The sequence below is a fragment of the Myxine glutinosa genome, chromosome 12 (assembly GCF_964187855.1).
Source record: "Myxine glutinosa chromosome 12, kmMyxGlut1.1, whole genome shotgun sequence".
Lineage (NCBI taxonomy): Eukaryota > Metazoa > Chordata > Myxini > Myxiniformes > Myxinidae > Myxine > Myxine glutinosa.
Window position 1 is genome coordinate 38,115,710 of NC_136272.1, and position 24,722 is coordinate 38,140,431.

Below are 24,722 nucleotides of genomic sequence, written 5' to 3' on the forward strand. Positions count from 1 at the left end.
GACAATATTACTGGCACCTTTTGGAAGTTGTTAGAAATAATCAGATTTCATGCAGGTAGATTCTCTTTTACTTTGGAATTGAACTCACCTGTGGTGAGTTGCAGGTGCCTGCAATATAAAAATCACTCATTCAACCAGTTTGAATGGAGAAAAGGAGTCATTCTGCTGTTTTGTGTCACAGTGTGTACCACAATGAGCATGGAGAAAAGAAAGAAAACCAGATAATTGTCTGATGAGGGGATCTTCAAGATGGGATTAAAGCTTTATTATATATTAATCTATATATATAAAAGAAAGTTTTTGTTTGTTTGTTTGTTTGTTTGTCTGCACGCACTAATCTCCTGAACGGTGAAAAATATGAGGAAACCTCTGGAACAAAAAAATGTCGGGACGGGCCCCGGGAAGGTCATAGGCTTAGGAGGTGAGGCCGGTCGAGGCCGCCTCGGCCGGGCTGGGGCCATTTCGCAATAAATCTTCTTCTTCTTTCAAAATTCTCTTTAAGTACAACTTATGCACTTAATAGGAATATCTGACTGATTGCAACACATGCTTTCAAAATTCTCTCTCGCGGGGCCCGACAGAAGAAAGAACAAGGAATCGTTGAGCACTAGCTGATACTGGGCTCATGTCAGACCTATGTACAGGAGATTAAATTCATTCAAAAAGAACCCGGGCAACGCCGGGTGCATTCAGCTAGTTTATTATAATTAAAGATGGGATTAAAGATCACAGTAGCTTTATTGAAGAAATGCCGGTAACAAAGGAATGCACGATAAAATTATGATTCCTAAACGGGACGTCCCCACACAGGTCAGGTCACACACAAGATTGTAGCCAAGCATGGACAATCTCAAGGCTACAAGGCCATCTCCAGAGACCTCGATGTTCCTGTGTCCACCGTACGCATTGTTATCAGGAAGTTTAAGGCCCATGGCACTGACGCCAACCTCCCAGGACGTGGCCGCAAGAGAAAACTTGATCGAAGATTGCAGCGAAGGATTGTTTGAATGGTGGATAAATCACCTCGATCCAGGAAACCGAGGAGGACCCCACTGCTGAGCGAGAGACATAAGAAAGACCGAATGGAGTTGGCCAAAACACACCTGAACAAGCCAAAATCCTTCTAGGAAAATATGCTGTGGACAGATGAGACCAAATTATAGCTTTTTGGCAAAGCACATCATCTCTATGTTTACAGAAAACAAAATGAAGCCTTCAAATTAAAGAACACATTCCCTACAGTCAAACATGGAGGAGGTTCAGTGATTTTTTGGGGGTTTATGTGCTGTCTCTGGCACCCAGGCACCCAGGAATGGTTCAAGACAAAACGCTGGACTGTTCAGAAGTGGCCAGCAATGAGTCCAAATCTAAATCCCATTGAACACATGTGGGGAGATCTGAAAACAGCAGTTGGGAGAAGGCACCCTTCAAATCTGGGAGAACTGGAGCAGTTTGCACAAGAAGAGTAGAGAGGTGTAGGAAGCTCAATCATGGGTGTAGGAAGCTCATTCATGGCTATAGGAAGCGCTTGACTGCATTAATTTTGTCCAAAGGTTGTGCTACCAAATATTAAGTCGCAGGTGTCAATAATTTTGTCAATGCCATTTCTTTTTGTTTTCTGATTCAAAAGGATATATTAAGTTCTGAATCAAAAACAAAGCTTCTGTAATATCAACAATGAAATAAAGAAATGTGAGTCATTTGAAAAAAGTGCAAGGGTGTCAATATTTCTGGCCACGACTGTAGGTCTCCTGCAAAATTTCACAACTACCATTTCTGACCATCAACTTGCTCTTTAATTCAAGCCTGATCCAGACTAATCTCCACAACTAAATGGCATATCGTTAATTTTTATAGAAATTAAACATGCATTGCAACTTCAGTGAGATGTGACTTTATTAGCTTGGCACCATTACAGTGAAATCGAATTAGAGTGAAGCTGCCCAAATATTTCTGTGTGCAGGAAGTGTGCAGGCCGTGTGCTGTGTGCAGGAAGGGTGTCGGAGTGAACTCCATTCAATGTACAATGTGCGCTGAGTGGGTTCATCAAAAATGTAGTGGTCTGAGAGGGTCATTTACCAGTGTGGCAGCTACATTCAAATGTAAGGTGTGCACAGAGGGAGCTGCAGATGGAGGAAATGTTGAGTTGGATCTTGGAGACGGCGTGAAGCTGGAAGGTGTGAAAACATTTTGCTACCTCGGAGACATGCTGAATGGAGAAGGTGGATCAGACTCGGCAACGGTTGCTCGAGTGAGATGTGCATGGAAGAAGTTTCGGGAACTGAGTGGCGTGCTGATGAGGAGGAGAGTGTCGCTGAAGCTGAAGGGAAAGGTGTATGCTGCATGTGTGAGAAGTGTTATGATTTATGGGAGCGAGACATGGGTAATGAACGTAGAGCAGCAACGAAGGCTGGAAAGGGTGGAAATGCGAATGGTTCGATGGATGTGCGGAGTATCGTTGAGAGAGAGGAAGACAAATGATGAATTGCGAAAGATGATGGGAATATTGCCTGTGATTGATGCTGTGAAGAGGAACAGGCTGAGATGGTTTGGTCATGTGTTGAGGAAGGATGAAAGTGACTGGTTGAGAAGAGTGATGGAAATTGATGTAGAAGGAAGTAGAGGACGAGGAAGACCGAGAAAGACTTGGCTAAAGATGGTGGAAGAAGAAATGCGGGCAAGGGGGTTAACAAGGAGAGATGCAGAAAATAGGGCAAAATGGAGAAGATTGTCATGGGGACCGCAAGGCTAACCCCCACTCTAGCAGGGAAAATGGCCTTAAAATGCATGTTGTTGTTGTTGTTGTTGCCCAAATATTTCAATGTCTCAATGTTATGAATCACTACCTCATCACAACAGCATCACAGTCATCTGGTTACACCTTAGCAATTGCTCACTTTTCGAAGTAAGACTACGGTAAACTAGAATTCATGAAGATTAGTATTCTCTTTTCAGTAACGCAGACCTTTGACCCTGAAGAAGTTTCTCCGGTCCCTTTGATATTTGGCCCCTGACCATTGGCCAAGTCCCTTTCACTTTTGACCCATTCCCATCACTATGTACAACCTCGCTCAGCACACAGTCTCCTCTTTTTCTCTTAGGAAAGGGCGAATGTGGCTTTCCACAAAAATGAACAAACTCTTATTGCTTTTCAGTTGATAAAATCCATTTATTTTCCTTGATCGATTTAGCTGACGTTATGAGTGAACATTTTCCAATGAATCCAACTTAGCATGGCAGTCACATTGGTGTATACTCCAGGACCCCCAGCACGTCCAGAGCAGGCCGGCCCGAAGGACGTAAGACCGTATAAAGTCCATTTATTGTCCAAGTCTTGACACACGAGTGGTCCGCCGCTATCTCCCTACAAAATCACAAAAACAAGATATATTGCATAAACCTCACCCATTCAAAATGGAGGAAGTCTATACGTTTATCTGCGGAAGCCCATTATTGTGCAGCATACTTTAATGACAATATAGACAAGAAAAGTGAGTATTTAGGACTTGCCATGCAGGAGTCAACATAGCCAGCATCGTGTCCAGCACAGAGCATTCGAGGAGTGAGGTGGACGCCGGGAAAAAATGCCTCACAGGTCTTACGAGGAACAATTCTCACCTCTCCTTCTTGTAACTTCGAAGGTGTTGCTAGGGACAGAGATATAACATTTGCATTGTCTTGAGATATTAATGTCATGAGAGTACATCAATTATGAAATTCAAAGCAAAATTAAACTTAGTCAGCTAATCTTTTTCCTCAAATCTAAAAGCAACATTGCACATCTCACTTGAGTAAGACACAAGAATGACTGCACTGTGGTCACAACCTGTCACAAAATCTGGTAAAAGGCAATTGGGAAACACGCATTTAAAACTTTCTTAAAAGATGAACAGCACGATTGGGAAACGCACTTTTAATGCGCTACTAAAGTTTAACTCAACACCTCTCATCCATGTCAGCCTCCACCATGGTTATATCAGAATGAGCTGATTCGTCACACGGTCACAGATTGATTAACCCAGATATGGGGCCATTCAAAAATTACATATCACTATTTTTTTGGGAGTCACATACCGTGCGTGCTGACGGATTTGATTAAACCTTACAAATAATTTTTATTTGATATTGATTAGATTTTTTGGGGTTCCCTCATCATGAGTAGTGCTTGACCCAAACAAAGCCAATGGAAATCTGACACAACAAACCCGGGCAGTGTATAATCAGCAGAGGTCTACAGGCCGGATGTCTTGGGCCCACCAGAAAACCAAGATGGCGGCCATACTATTTAGTCTGGGTGCCATGGTGGGTGGAGTCAAGCGACAAATGTGGGTGGGGTCCGGCAGCTATCCGACCAATGGGTGCATATTTCAAAAATCGACCCCCAACAACAACCACAACAGCAACAAAAACAACCATGTGGAGACAACTATTGGGGATGCCATCTTCGCAGTGGTTGTACCCTTTAATGCAAGACTGGCTAAATCTTCCTGCTGCCTAGATTCATCAGGGCAGTGAGGTTACAGTCAGAGCGTCAATCAGTCCCCATGGACTCGCTCACTTCCTCTCATTTTCCACACGAACACATCACACACAAACACTCAAATCACCATACATCACACTCACACATGCATCATATATCCACAACAAACATTTGTATATTTTCTCTTTTTTTTCTTCTTTGGGTAGTGACCTCCCTCTCAACAGACCTCCCCTTTCTCCTCATTCTAACTGGAGACATAGAAACTAACCTGGGGCCCACCACAGTATACATTTGCCCAGCATGTAAAACTCTTGTCACTAGCTCCGTTTGCTGCACAAGATGCGGCGAATGGTTCCATGTGGCCTGTACTGCTCTCAGTAAATTATCAAACCATACAGACTATAGGCACCGACTTCGGACATCACAAAGAAACAACATCACAATATGCAAACGGTACATTAGAGCAGTCGTTGACTATACCAGCTCATCTTGGGCCTCCACCCTATCAAACACACATCTCAACACCCTGCAGACCCTAAAAAGCAAAGCCCTTCACATCATCACATGTTGCACATTAACAACACCCAACGAACACCTACACACAGAAGTAAAAATGCTAAAAATCAAAGACCACTTGGACATGAGAGGTGTATACCAACAGCAAGTACCAACACTATCACCCATGCCACTTCATGTCCAACCACCCACAGACCCCTAGACACATTAGAACCACACCACAAAGATGTTACAATGCCATCCTTTAAAACATCCCCCACCGAATGATGACAACTTCAAAAAACACATCCATACCCACATCACCATAAACGCAATCAATGACCTGGGCCCAAACAGTATCTTAGGCACAAAACCTCCACCTATCGATGGCACAGAGAAACTACTCCCCAGATCTGATCGTTTTCACTTTTCATGCCTCCGCTGTGAACACCACCCACAGCTTTTACAGTACAAACACAGACTCAACTATACCACCGACAACACCTGCAACCTTTGCCAGGCCGCCACACACAATAAAACACATCATGGAAGATTGTGCGCTCCTGGCTTCACTAAGACAAGAACACAACATAGTAGATGTGAGGGATCTCTGGGTCACTCCTGAGAAATCGATCAGCTATCTCCGTGCCACGGGCCAGATCAAGCAGAACTGATCGGGGCTACCCAACAACAACTAACATGTGGAGCTCTTCTACACCTGTGACAAATCAAAGGTAAAAATACTACCACACAAGTTTACCACCTGTATTATGGTAATGAAAAAGTCTCACTTTACTATTGATCATTGTGCAAAAATAGCTCAAAAATAGTGCTCCAACAAATCATGGGAAGATTAGGTTAGGTACATATTATCCCATTTATGACCAATAACATTATTTTATGTATACAATTTTGGCAGAACCTTTTGTGCTTGTATACATGCTTTATTGAATCATGGAGTTACAGTATTCATTATGCTCTTCAGGAGCTACAGTAATAAAATAAGGTTTTATATTTTTGCAGATGTGGCCTCTGTCTATCTTCCCATGCTTCTCTTACATTAACCTGACTATACATACGAGTAACACTGCTATGGAGTAGCATCTCTCTGTCAATTAGGTAGCGAAGTACTAATTTTATTCACCACAAGCTTGAAGTTCTGAAAGGCTCTTGGCAAGCTCATAAGGTCCAGCAAGTGAAACTTAGTATGTCTATGTACAAATAAAAACTTCTTTATTATTGTCTTGAATCTCCTAGAGGTCATCATTGACAAGATGCTGAACTGGGCCTGCCACATAACACTGTTGCTACAATATCAGGACAGCTTTGATACCCTGTGATGAGTAGCTCACCTTCTAGCCCCTCCAGACCTCTCCACCTTCTACAAGGCTCAGGCCAGAAGTATGATAGAATACTCTTCGCTTGCCTGGACGAGGGAGGACATACAAAAAAAACACTTCAGACCCCTTTCCACCCCCTTTCACAATGGCATTGCGTGGCTGCTCTCTGTATTATCTGCAGAATGTACTGCAAGCAACTCACCCTCTCTATTCCATTAATTCCTCCTAGGCTGGTGACATATACCTTCAGGCCCACCTGAAGCATGGCAGTCACAGTAGACTGGTGCGCAGAGCACCAGTAGAACACTGGTACAGTTTTCCAGAGGACCTGGGTTAGATTCCTGGTCTGGGAATGTAATTTTCCCACATATATAAATTTAATAATAAAGAAAACGAAGGTATGGACATCTGAACAAAATGGTTAAATTTATCCGTCGTAAAAGATCACAAAGTGCCGATGTTTTGCAGTTTTTACCACATTTTGCTCTGATAAACGGTAAAGCCAGAAACATCAGCACTTTGTGATCTTTTACGGTGGATAACTAAACATTTTTACCCCACGCACGTGAAGCAAAAAAACGGGGTGAAGCAATTGGTTCATGTCCGCCTGTCCGTCCGTCCATCAGTCTATCCACAAAAGTCAGTTTATGATCGAGGAACAACTTATTTAAATTGAATGTTGTATTTTGAACATGAATCGGAAAACAAACCTGCCATTTTTACCGTACTTTGTCTCTGAATTATTCCCAATCGCACATGCGCAGAGAGGAGTGAGATAATATTTTTAGTCGATCTGCCTGCCTGGCAATCAAACAAAGTTGAAAATAATTCAAAGCAGGAAACTTACTGTTTTTAAGGATGTCATAAAGGCCACAAACAACAGCCATGAAGAGCGAATGTACAGTGTTAATAAGGTGGTGTAATAGACACTGCGTCAACAGTGGTAAACTCCAGAATTAATTTATTTTTATGACTTTTACAACCTTTATTTAATTTAAATTGCATATTTACTTGAACATTGTAGAACACAAATCATCTTCTTATCACTTCCAAGAACCTCTAGTGTTGCAGTACAGAGGCGCGTGCGATTTGGTCTCTTCCGAAGACAGAAGCCTCTTCCGGAAGATTGCTTTGCGCCGAACAGGCAAAAGAGAAGCAAGATGGCGGCCAAACATGTATTACTCACGCTCATGATGGAAGAATTAGACAAAGATGACACTACATCACAAGTTGATGCAAATATCCAGATTGTGTTTTCACTTGCAAGTTTTGCTGCGTAAGTATAACCTCTTCTCTTCCGCCTCTGCCGCCTCTTCTTCCTCTTCCTCTTCTAACCGCCTCTTCTGGATAACGGAAGAGGCAGAAGAGCTTCCGAGAAGAGAAGAGACCAAATTGAACGACCGGAAGAGTCTTCCGGAAGTCTCTTCCTCTTGCAGAAGTGCAAATCGCACGCACCTCAGTACTTGGACATGTTAAATGAGGTGGTGTATGAGACTGTTTCAATAGCGCTAAACTTCCGGAATATTTTAAAAAGATCTTCAAATTATTATTATTTTTTAACTGAAGTACTGTGTATACTTGAACAGCGTTGGGTAACGTGTTCTACTGTTCTATTAACTCTCTAGTATTCTCGTGTTTTTACTCTCTTGCGCCGCCATTGATGATTGCTAGTTCTTTGCTGGAATTTGTCCAGCACTGATACATTTGTTATCGTTTCCTCATTTAGTGATAACAAATATATACCAAAATTGTGCTACCCCAAGCAGTCAATGTTATCATTAAATATATGCCACCTACTATTGGTATAAATAAATCATAATCAGGTCTATGCGTCATGGATTCAACATCAATCACCTGAAATTAAGTTTGCCTTTTCCTATTTGTTGCAAAATTGATTGACTAATACCGAGCATAAATTCTTGCTCCACTGTGCTTCTTTTTTTTCTTTTCTGTTCTTTTCCTCTGAGTAATGGATGTTCCTCACTGCTCTAAGTTAATGTCAAGCACGGAGAATAGTTATTAGATTTCCTGTGAGCTCACAAAGAGTGGGTTGCTTTGGACAGAATTCTATCACATGCTGTACCGCAAGATGCCAGGGTCCTTCAAGGTCATTTTAGCCGACCAATCATTTTCTTGATATTCATCAAAAGCATGCCTTTGTCACTGGACAATCTATTAATTGTATCACTTTGCGCATGACTCCATTCTGTGCAGAAGAGTTGCACGCAACTCCACGAGTAACATTACCTCTCTGTAATCTGGAGAAAATAAGCAACTGGTCATCGACATGGAACGTGTCTTACAGTGAAAAAGACACATATTATCACTTCCTTATAGACAGGCAGGAAAACCTCCTGATCTATTTCTATGGTTAGTCTCTGCCTTGGTACCGTCTCCAAAGCTCCTGGTCTTCAATGTCAATAATAACCTGTTTTGGGCAGATTACATCTCAAAACTGACCTCAAATCTGGCCACTGCCTTGGAATTCTCCACAGGCCCAAGTCTTTCGCCTGTCAACTTCAGCTTACAATGGTGTACAAATCCTTCATCCTAAGTGTCAAGCAACATAGCTCCCCACTGTGAATTGGTATTATAGCTTCCCAGCTTGCCCACCCATGAAGCCCTGTAATTTGAGGCCCTCCAAGCCAATGGGATCTCTCATCAGGAATCAGATTCTCAGGGTGTGCTTCTTGCTTACTGTTAGGAGGTTGCTGGCCTTGGAAGTTTTTAACTGGCTCCATTTCGGTCTTGCACCTCCTATCCCCTCACATCCTTATTGTCAGGCCGTGGTCCCTCCAGACCACATGCATTCTATCAGAAACCCTTTCCTTGTTATCCTCGCAAAAACTAAACTGAACACTCGCCTTCATTTATCTTTGCCTCATTTTGATTGTTCATATATTGCCCTCCTGGTGTTAGCTTAGCGGTTAGGGTGCCGGCTTGGGATCCTAGGATCCCAGGTTCGAATCCCGGTCGATCGCTGAATTAATGCCAGGGGGGTTGACTCAGCCTGTCATCCTTCCGAGGTCGGCAAATTGAGTACCAGTTCACTGGTAATTCCCTGTGTGTCGCAAAAGGCGACTAACAGGGTTGGCGGCAGGAAGGGCATCCGGCCATAAAACATTGCTTCAAAAAGGGGACCACAGTGCCCGAAAAAGGCCAACCCCTGCTCTGCGGGGGAAAATGGCCTCTAAAGGTGGTTCATATATTGCCCTCCTGTTGTTCTGCACTTCAATGAGCCTCGATACCTGCCATTCCAACTTCCATTTCAGAAACGATATTGACACATGACTATTTAGCTCCCTGTTAACTTCTTGTTGGCCAGTTGTGAATGGCAATTTTAGCTGCTGCAGACGCACTGAAGAAAGAGTGTGGCAAAAGGAAAGAATGACAGTGTCCCTCTGTAAGAGGAGCAAGACTGGTTCAGAGACAAGGACCAGGTGACTCAGGCACAAAGGGGAAAAGAGTGAAAAAGGTGGATGGTGAGGGGCAGAAAAACAAGGGAGTGCAGCAGAATGAGGGAGAGGAGGATGGTGAAGATTATGAAGAGCAGCATAGACTGGAAGAAGAGTGAGCCAACAAAATAGAAGAGATGAAATTGATAAAACTCAGACCAAAACTTTATCGCATAGAAAACAATAAATGGACAAAAATTCTTAGTGAGGCGAACCAACCATTCAATTAGAAAACTGATTTCAAAATCACCCACCTTGACGGAAATCAATGTCGTGTAATTCGCAGCGGCACTTCATTCAAGATTCATTCAATTCATTCAAGAAAAATTAACGGGCAAACAACACCAGAAGCAGAAAAAAATCAGGCCCTACAAATAGAAACCAAATTCCACCTCGGAGACAGAGATTAGAGACACAAAGAGAGCAACTGTGGAAGGAAATAGGACACATACAACAGTTCAGGAAAGGAAACAGACACCCAAAATTAACAAAGAGAATCCAAAAAATAAAAAACAAATATAAAATCGAAGAAAAAGACCTAAAGTGCTTGGGTGCTGAAAACAAACTCAAAATAGAAATGATAGCAATGAAGATTTAAAAAAAACTATGAAGAAGGAAACAACAGGAAAAAACAAAACCACATGTTTGAAAGTAATCCAAAGAGATTTTACCATAAATTGGGGAAACAAAAGCAGAATGTGTCAACACCCCATGAAAAAGAAAAACTGGAAAAATTCTGGAAAGGATTTGTTGAAGGTCAAAAAGAACACAACAAGGAAGCAGAATGGATCCCAAACCCAGAAAAGAAGAAACAACATCTCGAAGAAATACCCCCATTGATTTATTGATGAAGAGAAAATTAGAAAACAACTTCAAAAAATGGTAAACTTCAAAAGCCCAGGCCCAGATGGAATTCCAAATTTCTGGCCAAAACAAATTGATGCTCTCCCCAATGACTATGCCAGGACATTTAACGAACTGATCCAAGAGGAAAAGGCAGTGGATGGAATGGCTCGTAAATGGGAACATCTTTCTCATCTCAAAATCGGAGGAAACCCAACTTCCCCATAAATACCGGCTGATAACTTGCTGACCAACCACATACAAACTGCTAACAGGAATCATCGCAGAAATGATGTACCATCATCTAACACAGCAAGGAGGTTTAGAGGCAGAACAAAAGGGATGTAAGAGGGTGTTATGAAACAATTGACCACCTACTACTGAACAAGGCCATATTTGAATATTACAAAATGCGAAGAACTAAATTGTCCACCGCCTGGATAGAGTATAAGAAAGCTTTTGACAGTGTCCCACATTCATGAATGATAAAATGCATGCAAATATACAAAATCAATCCCCAAATAATCAAACTGATTGAGAAAGCAATGGAGCTCTGGAATACCACATTAAATTACAGTACTCAGAAGGAAAAATCGAAATACCAGATGTGAAGATACGGCGTGGAATCTTCCAGGGAGACAGTCTTTCCCCCTTCTGTTTGTCTGGCTCTGGACCCACTAAATACCCTCATCAATGAACAAGGACATGGATACACCCTAACAACCAATAGAAGAACATCCAAATAAATAGGAAAGGTGACACAACTACTATACATGGAATATTTTAAAGCTCTTCTCGCCAAATGACAAAATATTGACAGAACAACTAAAACTAGTAAAACAGTTTTCCGAGGACATTCAAATGGACTTTGGACTAGACAAGTAAGCCAAGTACGCATTTGTACAAGGTAAACCAACAAAAACAGACAACATAAAAATTGACCTTGAAACAACAATACAGCAGTTAGAAAAGGAAGCATCATACAAATACCTCTGAGTATTCCAGTAAAACTGGCCCCAATCAGAAATCAACACGTTAGACATCTAAACAAGAAAACTCCTCACCATACACAAAATATTTCACAAAAACCAGTGCATCCCGAAAATGTACCTGCCGAGATGAGAGAGAGGGAGCGGCTTGGTGGATCTCAACCAAGTGCACAGAGCGACGAGTATAGGGCGAGCTGAGTATGTGAAATGCTCAACAGACTATCAGATGCAATTTGTAAACAAACATGAATACAACAAACCTGAAAAGGTATCCCTAACTCACCTTGCAAATAATTTCCAAAAACAGGTGTGAATGGATGATGCCACACAGGAAAATGAAGCAGCAACAAATACAGCTCCAACAATTGCAAAAAAGACAAAACAAGTGAATCCTCTTGGATTGCGCTGAGGTTCGGGCATGGAATTTCGAGCCTCGATCATGGTTCGAGCCTCGATCTTGTATACAAAAATAATAATAATAATAATAAGAACCTTGGGCCGAATCTCGCGCTTCACCAGTGCACGTGCGCGAATTTACGTCACGTCGGCAGCGAGAAGGGGTTCCCCAACACGAACCAATCAGGAACTGCCACGTCACACTTATATGATCTCAGAATTCCTGTGACAGGAATTTGCGTTACACTGGCTGGAAGTCATTCGCTAGAGGCGCTTCCTCAGCGCTAATAAATACATAAAAGAAATATTATGTTTTTGAGGTATGGATGAAATACCTTAATGAGTTCAGAATATGTAGATTAGCATGCTCCGAGTGTCGCAAAGAAGAAGAACCCACCTCGATGTAAATCAATTTAGGCCGACTGTCCGGGTAAGAGCGTTTATGTGTCTCCACACGGAGGAGTGTTGCTTTATTTAGTTAGGGATTATGGGTAATAAATCCCCTATGTGTAAAAGCCTCTTGTAATTTTGCCCTTCATTTTTATATTCATCAAAAAGCCAAGCCACAAATGCTCCATTCACCCACAACACCGGCAGGGCTAGCAAAAACCCCACAGCTGCCCGATAGGACTAAACCGCACCCCTCCTACAACCGACGTCACATGAACCTTCTCGATAAAGGACTCGGCTCCACCTCGATGACGCGTGTAAAAGGAAACCATGCCCTGAGCTCTGTGAGTGGTTAAGGAACGATGGGGTGATTGAATCGCGCTCGGCAATTGGTGATGTGACGTCAAGCAGTTCGGGCTGAAAAGGATAAGGAGGAAGATTCCGCTTGCTCTTCGTCTCTTCTTGCCTGGTCGCTGATGAAGGAAGACGCGATCGTGCGACGTGCACCTAAGAGACGGTCAGAGCTCGGTTCAGCCGAACGAGAAGGACCAAGGGAGGAGCCCTTGCCTGTTTGCCTTGCACCGGCGGCTGGCTGTGGACGTGACTTCGCGCCAACACATGTTTTCCTGTGCTGGTACGCTGGACCTGTGAACCACACCAAACCCTCATTGAGACTGGAGCTAAGTGGCTGCAGACACTGAACATTTATTTTCGTTATTTTTCCCTTGTTCATGTCTTTGAGTCTGTGTGGAGGGAGCCTCATTTATAACTTTTAATTTACCTCACCTTCCCTGTTACTTTGCATTATTTAAATAAACCCCGTATTGATTGCATTTCTTTGTCATGCCTGTCTTGTTCGTTTATTCGTTTGTGGGGCAAGGAATAACCCCTGTCGCCCCTCCTCCCCCCACCCGTTCAGGTAAAGCCTCGGGTCCTACCCCCGTGCGCAACAAAGAGATAATCCCGCCAGGTTCGGCTTACACGCCTCGGAGTAAAGCTCATTTTGGCCGTCCATCACCCTGAGGTGCTCACTACAGGGTCGACATGACAATATCAAGAAATATACACCAAAAACTGGGAGAATGACAAAAGAGCAGGACAATACAAAAAGGAATTGGACAGAGTGGGGATAGACAAAGAAGGCTCATTGGAATAGCTCAGAAGAGGTCAGCTCAACTGGGACAGCGAACAAATCATAATAAATTCCCAAGATCAAGGACACGACACCAATGGGTTTAAAAAGATGGTGGGACTGAACCAGATGGACAAGTGTCTATTCTGCAAGACAGAAACAGAAAGTACGAGTCACCTGCTCTCAGGATGCAAAAAACTATTATCACAACAACTTTACACACAACGGCACAACAAAGTATGCAAAGTGATTGATTGGCATATCTGCAAAAATTTAAACATCCCAGTACCAGAAAACTAATGGAAACATGAACCAAGGGCAATCATTGAAAATGAGGATGTCATGCTCACGTATGACCTGATGATTCCATCGAGTGTGAATATAGAAAACAAAGCATTGCGTCTGGACATTGTACTCCGGAACAAAAAGGAAAAGACAGTATTGCTGATTGAGATATCATTATCCAGCGATTTTGGCCGAAACAACACAGATATCAAGAAAATGACCAAATACCAGGACCTCAAAAATGAGGTCAAGAGATTCTGGAAACTGAAGAATATTGAAATTGTACCAGTGATGATTGGAGCAACCGGAATGATGAAGAAGAACCTCAATGAGATTTTTTTTTTAAACCATGCCTGGGAATATTACCACAAATGAACTACAACTGGGGACAATCTGGAGTTCGTTTATGCTCCTGAGAAGAACCTTTGGAACAAAACTCTGAAAATGTTGGACAGCTTGTTCCATGAACTGTGATCCCTTACCGAAGCGGAGGTGGATACTTTGGGTCCTGGGAGGAATCTGTTCCACCTCCTGAAACCCGCAAATGGAGATAACAACCAACGACACACACACACACACACACACACACACACACACACACACACACACACACACACACACACACACACTGACACTCACACACACTGACACTCACACATACAGACACTCACACACTGACACACACACACACACACACACACACACACACACACACACACGGACACACACACATACAGACACACTGACACTCACACACACACTGTGACACACACACACACACACACACACACACACACACACACACACACACACACACACACACACACACAACCTATTACAGCCTCTTGTTATGAAAGCAGAGAGACAAATTAATGTTATTTGTGACACTGAAGCTTATAATTGGGTTGTTGTTTGTGTATTAAATGATATTCTTTTTTTTTTTTTAAAGGAAAAAAAAAAGCATACCTTTAGAATCAGTAATGCCCCATCCAGTGATATAACACTTCGAATCCAGTGGACCAGGCCAGACATTCCACCGAGGAAGGCAGGCTTGACCAACAAGAGGATGGCCCTTGCTTTTCATCAAAGGCACCTGTGCCCTGCCCACAGTAGAGGCAAGGTGAAGCAGAGCTATATCATAGTCGAGCGAGGCAGGCCGAAAATGCTCGTGTCGATACACTGCTTGCACAGGCCTTTCTACACGACTAGGAGTGTGTCGTGTGAGTATTCCATCCCCCAACACCACCCACCAATGAGAGTCCCCAGATTGGTACCTGAAAAAATGAATTGGATCAATTAGACAAAGTAAGATCCAGGGAAAGTGATGAGTTGTGGGTAAGGAACAATAAATAAATCATTTTTTAAATGTGCATGCGAAGAAACAATGCATACCGGCTCACACAATGTGCACCTGTGAGGGCCCATTTTGAGGCAATAAGAACACAACCACACACGTGAAGACCATTTGGGCTCTGCAATGAGCATTGCCAGGGCCAGGCTCCAAGACCACTTGCTCGACCACCCACAATGCGTTTACGATGACGACGTAAGGTGACTGGCGGACGAATCCCACAGTCTGCACAGCCCAAGAACAAGAATGAAAATTATATGGCAGACAGCATGTGCTTTGTATATTATGATCCCATGTGCTTTGTGGATCACATCCCACAATTCTGCCATATACAAAGAAAGTTCATTTCATTTACCTTTTGGAAAGCAGGTCAGTGAGATCACATCTTTACTACCGCATGTGACACTGCAATGGAAGCAAACGAGATGAGCAGTGTAGAGCTAGAGGGTGGTGATGAACAGTGGAGATTCTCACATTGGGACATGCACAATGCAGTACTGTGAACCAAACAACGATGTTTGAATCATATATCTATATATACAGGGTGTCCCATAAGTCTGGAACCATAGGGCAAAATAAGTGATTCATGCATTTTTTCGTTTAAGATTTTATCATGATTTTTTTCGTTTCTTGCAGGTATCCATGATGTCACTGAGTAAGGAAGAACTCATCCAGGTAATCCTGCTCGTAGGAAATCGGAGTCATAGGGAGGTCACTGAGGAATTCAACAGATTGCATCCGAACCGTGCACCGATTACACACAGCTGTGTCGGCAAACTGGTAGCAAAGTTCAGGGAAACGGGATCCATAGGAGATAAACCACACAGTGCACCCCCGAGGCCATCCACGGATGACCACACAGCTACTACCATCCTCCCTCATTTCATGAAAAGCCCCAAAAGGTCTCTTCGGTGGTTGTCCACTGAGACAGGAGTGTCGAAAAGCAGTATCCCTGGCATTTTTCAAGCACACAAATGGCATCCTTACAAACTTCAAATCCTGCAGAAATTAAGCGAATATGATCTGGACCGACGGATGGAATTTTGTGAATGGGCTATGGAACAATGTGCTCAAAATTCCGATTTCCCATCCACCATTCTGTTCAGTGATGAGGCCACTTTTTACGCAGATGGTGAGGTGAACCGACAGAACACCAGCTACTGGTTGCAAGACAACCCTCATTGGTTTACTGCTTCAAAGGAACAAGGTGTCGCTCGTGTGATTGTGTGGTGTAGCATTTGGAAAGACCGCATCATAGGCCCCTTCTTTTTTGATGGCGCAGTCACAGGAGACGCCTACTTGCGTATGCTCAACGAGGAAGCATTCCCCATTGTCTTGAACACAGATGGGGATTTCCCAACACGGTTCCAGCAGGATGGCGCTCCTGCCCATTACAGCATCCACATGAGAGAGTGGCTGAACCAACAATTCCCTTTGGATAGGAGGTGGAGGGCCTGTGGAGTGGTCGACGAGGAGCCCTGATCTCAGCCCGTTGGATTTTTATCTCTGGGGTCACTTGAAGGCGCTGGTCTACACGGAAAAAAAAAAATCAGAGTGCTGCACATTGGAGAGAGCGCAACATGACTGCTGACTGGATTCACCGTCTGCATTTTTGTATCAATCACAATAGTGGGCACATTGCACACATTTCATCATTTTCATCATTTTGCCCTATGGTTCCAGACTTATGGGACACCCTGTATGTGTATACTAGCAGAAGTACCCGGCATTGCCGGGCGGGGGAGGGGAGGGGAGGGGGAAGAGGAGGGGAGGGGAACGGGGGGGAGGGGAGGAGAGGGGGGGAGGGGAGGAGAGGGGAGAAGAGGGGGGGGGGAAGTACCCGGCATTCCATGTATAAACGTGAGGGAGAAGAGGGGGGAGGGGGAGGGGGAGGGGGAGGGGGGAGGGAAGGGGAAGGGGGAGGGAGGGGAGGGGGAGGGGTAGGGCAGGGGGAGGGGAAGGGGTAGGGGGGAGAGGGAAAAGGGAGGGGGAGGGGGAAAAGGGAGGGGGAGGGGGAGGGGGAAAAGGGAGGGGGAGGGGGAAAAGGGAGGGGGAGGGGGAAAAGGGAGGGGGAGGGGAGAAGGGGAGGGGGTAGGGTGGAGGGGGAAGGGAGAGGGAGGGGAGGACGGAGGACGGAGGGAAGGGGAGGGCCAGTCAACAATGACGTTGCAGTTCTCATGGTCGGAGAGCAGCACAACAATCGCGACATCGTCCTGAATCTTCGCAACAGCACGAAGCGGATTTTGGAGACTCACCAATCCTGTGACGCCCTCCAGTACCGGCGTTGCCGGGTGGGGGAAGGGAGACCCGTACATTCCCAACCCGTACATTCGCCCTCTCGACTCAAGCTCACTCGGACAAAAGCCTCGCACAAATTACACTGTGAAGGCCCAATGGCCATGTCTATGCCACAAATCAAGTACATGAGCGAGTCGGGCGCACTGAATTGAAAATATATAGAACGCTCATACTCCGTGAAAAGTGAAGCCAACTGGCGGCGGAGATGGAACATCACGTGATCGCTCTGAGCGAATCAGCACGCTGCTCTGCCACCGGTCAGAATCCGTGTATAATATTCCTCGCTGAAAAAAAATCTATGTGAAACATGCTACTATCTATGCTAAATCATGCTAAATGCTAATCATGCTAAAATCTATGCTACTTGCTGTGAGTTTATGGCGGCAAGGAACATCACGTGATCGCGTCACGAACATCATTCGTGATCACGTCATCACGTGATCGTGATCATCAATGAGCGTGAATGAGCGAATCAGCGCGCTGGAAATTTTCCTTCCTTACTCATGGCGTAAATAAATATACTGCCGTAAATACGGTACATTATTAAAAAATAAATGTACTACAATATTTTTGAAAAATTTCATTGGTTGCTAGGAGACGGCAGCATGTAAAAACCGTTTGAATATTTGAAATACAGTTTGATCCAGAGGTAAGTGGTATGGTCTTGCTGGTTGGTGGACACGATATGTGTAAGGGAAATTATTTTGGTGTCCTGTATCTGGTCGTGCTCGTTGGTGAACACGATAAATTTAAGGGAAATGATTTTCTGTCATTCTTCTGAGTGGTTGTTTCTCCTTCCCCGTATTTTTGTTCATTTTATTGTTTTTTTCCACTCTCTTGAGTTGTGGGCCTTCCTTGAGTGGTATTACATTTATCATCATCATCATTGGAATGTCTGTTGTAAAGATATGGACATCAAGTCCGTATCTTGACGCAGAGAGCATCAAGCACCATCTTTTTATACCAGGCAACGGCAACGGCAACGCACTAACGCAGACCTCGCTCGGCCCCGCCCATAGCTGCCTCGCTCGGCCCCGCCCACAGCGACCTCGCTCGGTCCCGCCCACAGCGACCTCGCTCGGTCCCGCCCACAGCGACCTCGCTCAGTCCCGCCCACAGCGACCTCGCCCGGCCCCGCCCACAGCGACCTCGCTCGGTCCCGCCCACAGCGACCTTGCTCGGTCCCTCCCACAGCGGCATCACTCCGCCCTACACGGCACTATCTATATATTATTCGTACAATGCCGGGTACTTCTGCTCGCTGAAAAAAAATCTATGTGAAACATGCTACTATCTATGCTAAATCATGCTAAATCATGCTAAATGCTAATCATGCAGAAGTACCCGGCAAAAACGCAATCGCTTTTCGCTCTGAAATACGTGCGAACGCGTAACTGAGTTAATGGCGGCAACGAACATCACGTGATCGCTCTGAGCGAATCAGCGCGCTGCTCTGCTACCGGTCAGATTCCGGTCATAATATTCCGCGCTGAGGTAAAAATATGGTAAAAAAAATATTATGAAATAAATTTTTAGGTCGGCCATGTTCTTCCCGGGCTCAATGGCCATGTCTGTGCCAAATATCAAGTACGTGGGCCTTTCCGTTTAGGAGTCTATCGGTAACATTACACACACATACACACACACACACACACACACACACACACACACACACACACACACACACACACACACACAAACTGTGTTTTATATATATAGATATATTTTAGGAGTTGCCGAAGGCGAGAAGAAGAGGCCATTTCGTTGGGTACAAAGCTTGTTTATTGTACAGAAATCTCCAGCAACTGCTCGCGAACGGAAGTCGTAACGGCTTATATAAAACCAAAAACCCTCTTCGGAGGGCGTGGCTCCAACAGCCACGCGTGCGTCACAACCACACAACCAAACGCCTGTGCGTGTGGGTTAGACCAAACATATGGTATTGGTAACCGTCATATGCAGATAAGATAACCGCGACATGTGAATAAGGTAACCGCTACATGGGCCCCCCCAGAAGGCACGCCACGGGCGTGTACGTTGTTCGCAGGCGCGCTCGGCAGTGCCGAGAAGGCTCGAGCAGGGCCCGGCCCCGGTACGCGCGAAAAAACGCAGCCGTGGGGTTGAGCTGACCGAGGGGCTGGTCAAGGCCTCGGGGGAGGCTGCCGAGGTTCCTCGCGGGCCTCCCGAGGATGTAGAGTAGGAGTCGTAGTTGCGCGAGTGGCGAGCAGCGGTAGCAGTTGTAGTTGCAGCAGTAGGAGTTGCGGGAGTGGCGAGCAGCGGTAGCAGTTGTAGTTGCAGCAGTAGGAGTTGTGGGAGTGGCGAGCAGCGGTGCGCGCCAAGGTAACGAGGCTCCAGCGCGCGCGAAGGTAACGAGACTCCAGTGCGCGGAGGTTACGAGCAGCAGTGCTCGGCCTGTGTGCGCGGAGGTTACCAGCAGCAGTGCTCGGCCTGTGTGCGCGAAGGTTACGAGCAGCAGTACTCGGCCTGTGTGCGCGGAGGTTACGAGCAGCAGTGCTCGGCCTGTGTGCGTGGAGGTTACGAGCACCAGTGCTCGGCCTGTGTGTGCGGAGGTTACGAGCAGCAGTGCTCGGCCTGTGTGCGCGGAGGTTACGAGCAGCCGTACTCGGCCTGTGTGCGCGGAGGTTACGAGCAGCAGTGCTCGGCCTGTGTGCACGGAGGCTACGAGCAGCAGTGCATGCGAAGACGACGAAGTAGCTGTGCCGCCAACGCCTCGTAACGGCGTTCCTTCGGAGGGTCCCGGAGCAGGCTCGCCCCTCTAGTCGTAGAGGAGGAACCGAGCGCGATGCGCAAACCACATGGCCGCTCGTCGTTGCTAAAACTCCGGCAGTTCGAGTTCAGGTCTTGTGGAAGAAATTGCGGTCGCAATACCGCCGTTTTAATTTGCAGCCCCCGAATATGTTCGGGGGCACCGAGGTCACCAGTTTAGGAGTTGCCGAAGGCGAGAAGAAGAGGCCATTTCGTTGGGTACAAAGCTTGTTTATTGTACAGAAATCTCCAGCAACTGCTCGTGAACGGAAGTCGTAACGGCTTATATAAAACCAAAAACCCTCTTCGGAGGGTGTGGCTCCAACAGCCGCGCGTGCGTCATGACCACACAACCAAATGCCCATGCGCGTGGGTTAGACCAAACATATGGTATTGGTAACCATCACATGCGGATAAGATAACCGTGACATGTGAATAAGGTAACCGCTACAATATGTTATGCGCCATCGATTGATTTGCGCTATCGACTGATCACGCTGCGCTATCAATGGATCCATCGTTCACGCAGGCATCGATCGATCGCGCATATCAGTACCACTCTTGCCTTGGCATTAGTCACATTCGATCATTAATTTGCCGTCATCTGGGCAACGTGTGTAATTTCTCCCCCTTACCTTTTCATTTCAACTAGCTTTTTGTCACTAATGTAAATTCAAATAAAAATGGTTTTAATTAAGTAGTGAAGCGCGGTGCTACGCGCGTTACTTGCTTACCAAGGAGGAAGCGGACAACGCGGTAAATCAAAAGAGTCTTTATTGAAAGAGCCCTACTGTAGCACTGAGGAGCTCGGGGCTGCGAGCCCCGTGTATATCCCGAGGCCACGCCTACCCCTCGGGCGTGGCCGACGCCCACTTGGTGCGCGGAATGATGCCATCACGCCAGTGAGCTTTCGTGTCCACCACACGCGCCCCCCCAGAATTCCCGCGCACCCCCAGAATTCCCAGAATCCCCAGAACCCCAGAATCCCCAGAATTCCCGCGTCGCTCACACCAGTGAGCTTTCGTGTCCGCCACAGTAGCGTATTAAAAATACATTTTATATAGAAACGATTAGAAAATAATAGAACGTTGAAAGGCAAATTAAATAAAGAAAGAGTTTCGCTTTGGTTTTATCAACGCGCCTTCCGAGCCGATTTTAACATCCGTGTGCCAAATCCCCAATGTGATTGCCAAGGTATTTCTCCGGGTACTGTGCGGTATTTCCATGTTTCCCCATGCATTACTTCAGCTCGTGATTGTGGTTGACGTTGATTTGTGTTCCATATACAGCTAATTGTTCCTTCCATTCCTCACGTGAGGAAAGTTACACATTACTAATAATATCTTATTGAAGAGCAACGAGTTTCCAAAGGGAAGGACAGAGTTTCAAACCTATATGAACGGCTACGTGTTCTGATTGGGCTGCGGGGGAACCAATCGGAATGAGGTTTGGAGTAGATGTAATAACGAGTGTGGTGTTTGTGGGCGGGTCTGCTGCAGGTGCGTGTGCATGGATTATTGACTACGCCTCCTGCACTCCAGGCTCGCCCCAGGCCTCGGGCCCACCGCTCGCAACCGTAGGTTGGGGAGGGCGGTTGGTGGTGATTGCATAATCCTCGGTAAGAAAAGCATGAAGGTCCGCATGACGATTAATGGCCGTGTGCCCGACATCCATGCTTCGAGGATTTCCCGACTTGCCCGCCGGGTGCAAGATTTGACGTTGTGGCGGACACGAAAGCCCACTGGCGTGGTGACATCATTCCGCGCACCAAGTGGGCGGCGGCCACGCCCAAGGGGTAGGCGTGGCCTCAGGATATACACTGGGCGCGCAGCCCGGAGCGCGCCAGTGCTACAGTGACCTCTTGTCAATAAAGACACTTTTGTTTAACCGCGTTGTCCGCTTCCTCCTTGGTAGCAAGTCACGCGCGTAGCACCGTGCTTCATTGGTGACTCCGGCGTTTTGGTCAGCCGTCACTGACCACCCGAACCCGCCACAGCCATGGCAACCAACGCGGTAGCAATAAAGCTCCCCGAGTTCTGGGAAGCTAAGGCGGAGATCTCGTTCCTGCAGGCCGAAGCCCAGTTCAGGCTTCGACGCATCACGGCGGACGAGACACGCTACTGCCACGTGGTCGCCTCCCTCGGGGCCGGCGCGGCCACCCGCGTCGTGTCGGTCTTGAGGAACCCACCGGCCCACGACAGGTACGGGGCGATCAAGCGTCTCCTCCTCGCCACATTCGGCCTCACCGTGGACGCACGGGCCGATCGCCTCTTGGACCTCCCCGAGCTCGGTGACACGCGACCGTCAGTCCGAATGGACCATATGCTGTCGCTCATGGGCGACGAAACCCCGAACGCTCTATTCTGGGCGTTGTTTCGACGCCAGCTGCCGGCACGAGTCCGCCTCGCGTTGGCCGGTTCTGCGACAACGGAACCCCGTGCGTTCGCGGCCGAGGCCGACAAGTACTACGCGGCTTTGGACACGCGGGCGAGTTTCGGTGCGGCCGTAGCGGCTCCCGAGCCCGAACCTCCTGCGGGTGCCCACCCCTGCTCCGAGGGGCGCCTCGTGGCGGCCGCCACGCCCCGCCCACCACCACCGCGGAAACCGCGGCCTCCGGCTTTGCCGCAAACCTGGTGCCATTTCCACGCTAGGTTCGGCCACGAGGCTCGGCAATGTCGCCCGCCATGCTCATTCGGCAGGTTGGGAAACGCCCGGGCCGGCCCTCGGTAGTGGCACTGAGCGCCGGCCGATTAAACAGCCTCCGATACATAACGGACACCTTATCCGGGCGCCGTTAACTGTGCGACACGGGAGCGCAGGTGAGTGTCGTTCCCACCGGTACGTCCGACAAGCAGTCCGCGGGCCGGGGCCCCGCACTGCTTGCTGCCAATGGTACGCCCATTCGCACGTACGGAAAACGCTGCCTTTCTCTGCGGTTCGGAGGGCAGGTTTTCCGGTGGTCATTCGTCACTGCCGACGTGCCTATGGCACTGCTCGGCGCGGACTTCCTCTGTGCCAATGGCCTGTTGGTCGACGTCAAGCACAGAAGGCTTGTCCAGGCTGAGACATTCAGCTCACTCGCGTGCGCGCTGCCCGCCTCGTTGAGCAGCTCACTGAGCGGCTCATCGAGCGGCTCGCCGAGCGGCTTGCTGAGCGGCTCGGTTCCGGCCAGGTTCATCTGCACGCTTCCGGCAGCGGACGAATTCACCCGCCTCCTCGTGGGTTTCCCGGCCCTCACGAGGCCCACCTTCTCGGCGGGGACCGTCAAGCACGGGGTGGAACATCACATCCCCACCGCTGGGCCACCGGTCTACGCCCGGACACGCCGCCTCGAGCCGACGAAGCTCGCCATAGCTAAAGCGGAGTTTGCTACGCTGGAGCGGCTCGGCATCGTGCGGCGCTCCGAGAGCGCTTGGGTGTCGCCGCTCCACATCGTGCCCAAGCCCGGCAGGGGATGGCGACCGTGCGGGGACTACCGCCGTCTCAACGACTCCACCACCCCCGACCGCTACCCCGTCCCCCATATTCAGGACTTTTCCGCCCGCTTGGCGAATATGTCCTTCTTCTCGAAGGTGGACCTCATACGCGGTTACCACCAGGTACCCGTCAGACCGGAGGACATCCCGAAGACGGCTGTCATCACGCCGTTCGGTCTTTTCGAATTTCTTCGGATGCCCTTCGGTTTGAAGAATGCGGCTCAGGCGTTCCAGCGCCTCATGGACAGCGTCTTGCGCGACTTGGATTTTGTGTACGTATACCTGGACGACATCCTCGTCGCAAGCGCATCCCGCGAAGAGCACCTACACCATCTCCGCACGCTCTTCGAATGTCTGGGCCAGCACGGCCTGATCGTGAACCCCGCCAAGTGCCGGTTCGGTGTCGCCGAAATCGACTTTTTGGGGCACCGCGTCACCAGGCACGGGGCCGTCCCCCTACCGGCCAAGGTGGAGGTGGTGAAAGGGTTTCCGCGCCCCCGCACGATCAGGGGGCTCCAGGAGTTCCTGGGCATGGTAAACTTTTACCACCGTTTCCTGCCCCGCATCGCCCAGCTCCTGCGCCCCTTGCACGAGGCCCTCCAGGGGAAGCCGGGCAAAGGTGATGTCACCTGGACCGAGCAGATGGATGCGGCGTTCGTGGGCGCGAAGCTCGCCTTGGCTAATGCCACCATGCTCGCGCAACCAGCGCCCGATGCACCGATCGCCCTCACCACCGACGCCTCGGACTACGCGGTGGGCGCGGTGCACGAGCAATGGGTGCGTGGAGCCTGGCAACCGCTGGCGTTCTTCAGCCGGCAGCTTCGCCCGCCTGAACGCCGGTACAGTACCTTCGACCGCGAGTTGCTCGGGCTCCACCTGGCGGTCAGGCACTTCCGCCATCTGCTCGTGGGCCGTGCGTTCACGGCCTTCGTCGACCACAAGCCACTGGTGTTCGCGATGGGCAAGGTCGCCGAGCCGTGGTCGGCCCGGCAGCAGCGTCACCTCTCGGCCGTGTCCGAATACACG

General features: G+C 47.6%; 1 protein-coding gene across 5 annotated transcripts in view; it reads right to left on the reverse strand.

Moving 5' to 3' along the window:
- Nucleotides 1-721: 721 nt before the first annotated feature.
- The window catches only part of CORIN (corin, serine peptidase), a 116,451-nt gene continuing 92,450 nt past the window's right edge, over nucleotides 722-24,722 (reverse strand). For 4 of the 5 annotated variants that reach the window (XM_068102538.2, XM_068102535.2, XM_078766744.1 and 1 more), the window contains exons 12-16: nucleotides 15,512-15,561; nucleotides 15,198-15,381; nucleotides 14,772-15,079; nucleotides 3,511-3,647; nucleotides 722-3,364 (exon numbers count right to left, since the gene is read on the reverse strand). In XM_068102538.2, coding sequence (XP_067958639.2) covers nucleotides 3,188-3,364; nucleotides 3,511-3,647; nucleotides 14,772-15,079; nucleotides 15,198-15,381; nucleotides 15,512-15,561 — 856 coding nt within the window. In that variant the 3' untranslated portion in view covers nucleotides 722-3,187. The remainder of the gene's footprint in view (nucleotides 3,365-3,510; nucleotides 3,648-14,771; nucleotides 15,080-15,197; nucleotides 15,382-15,511; nucleotides 15,562-24,722) is intronic. The other variant, XM_078766745.1, reaches the window with a different exon arrangement.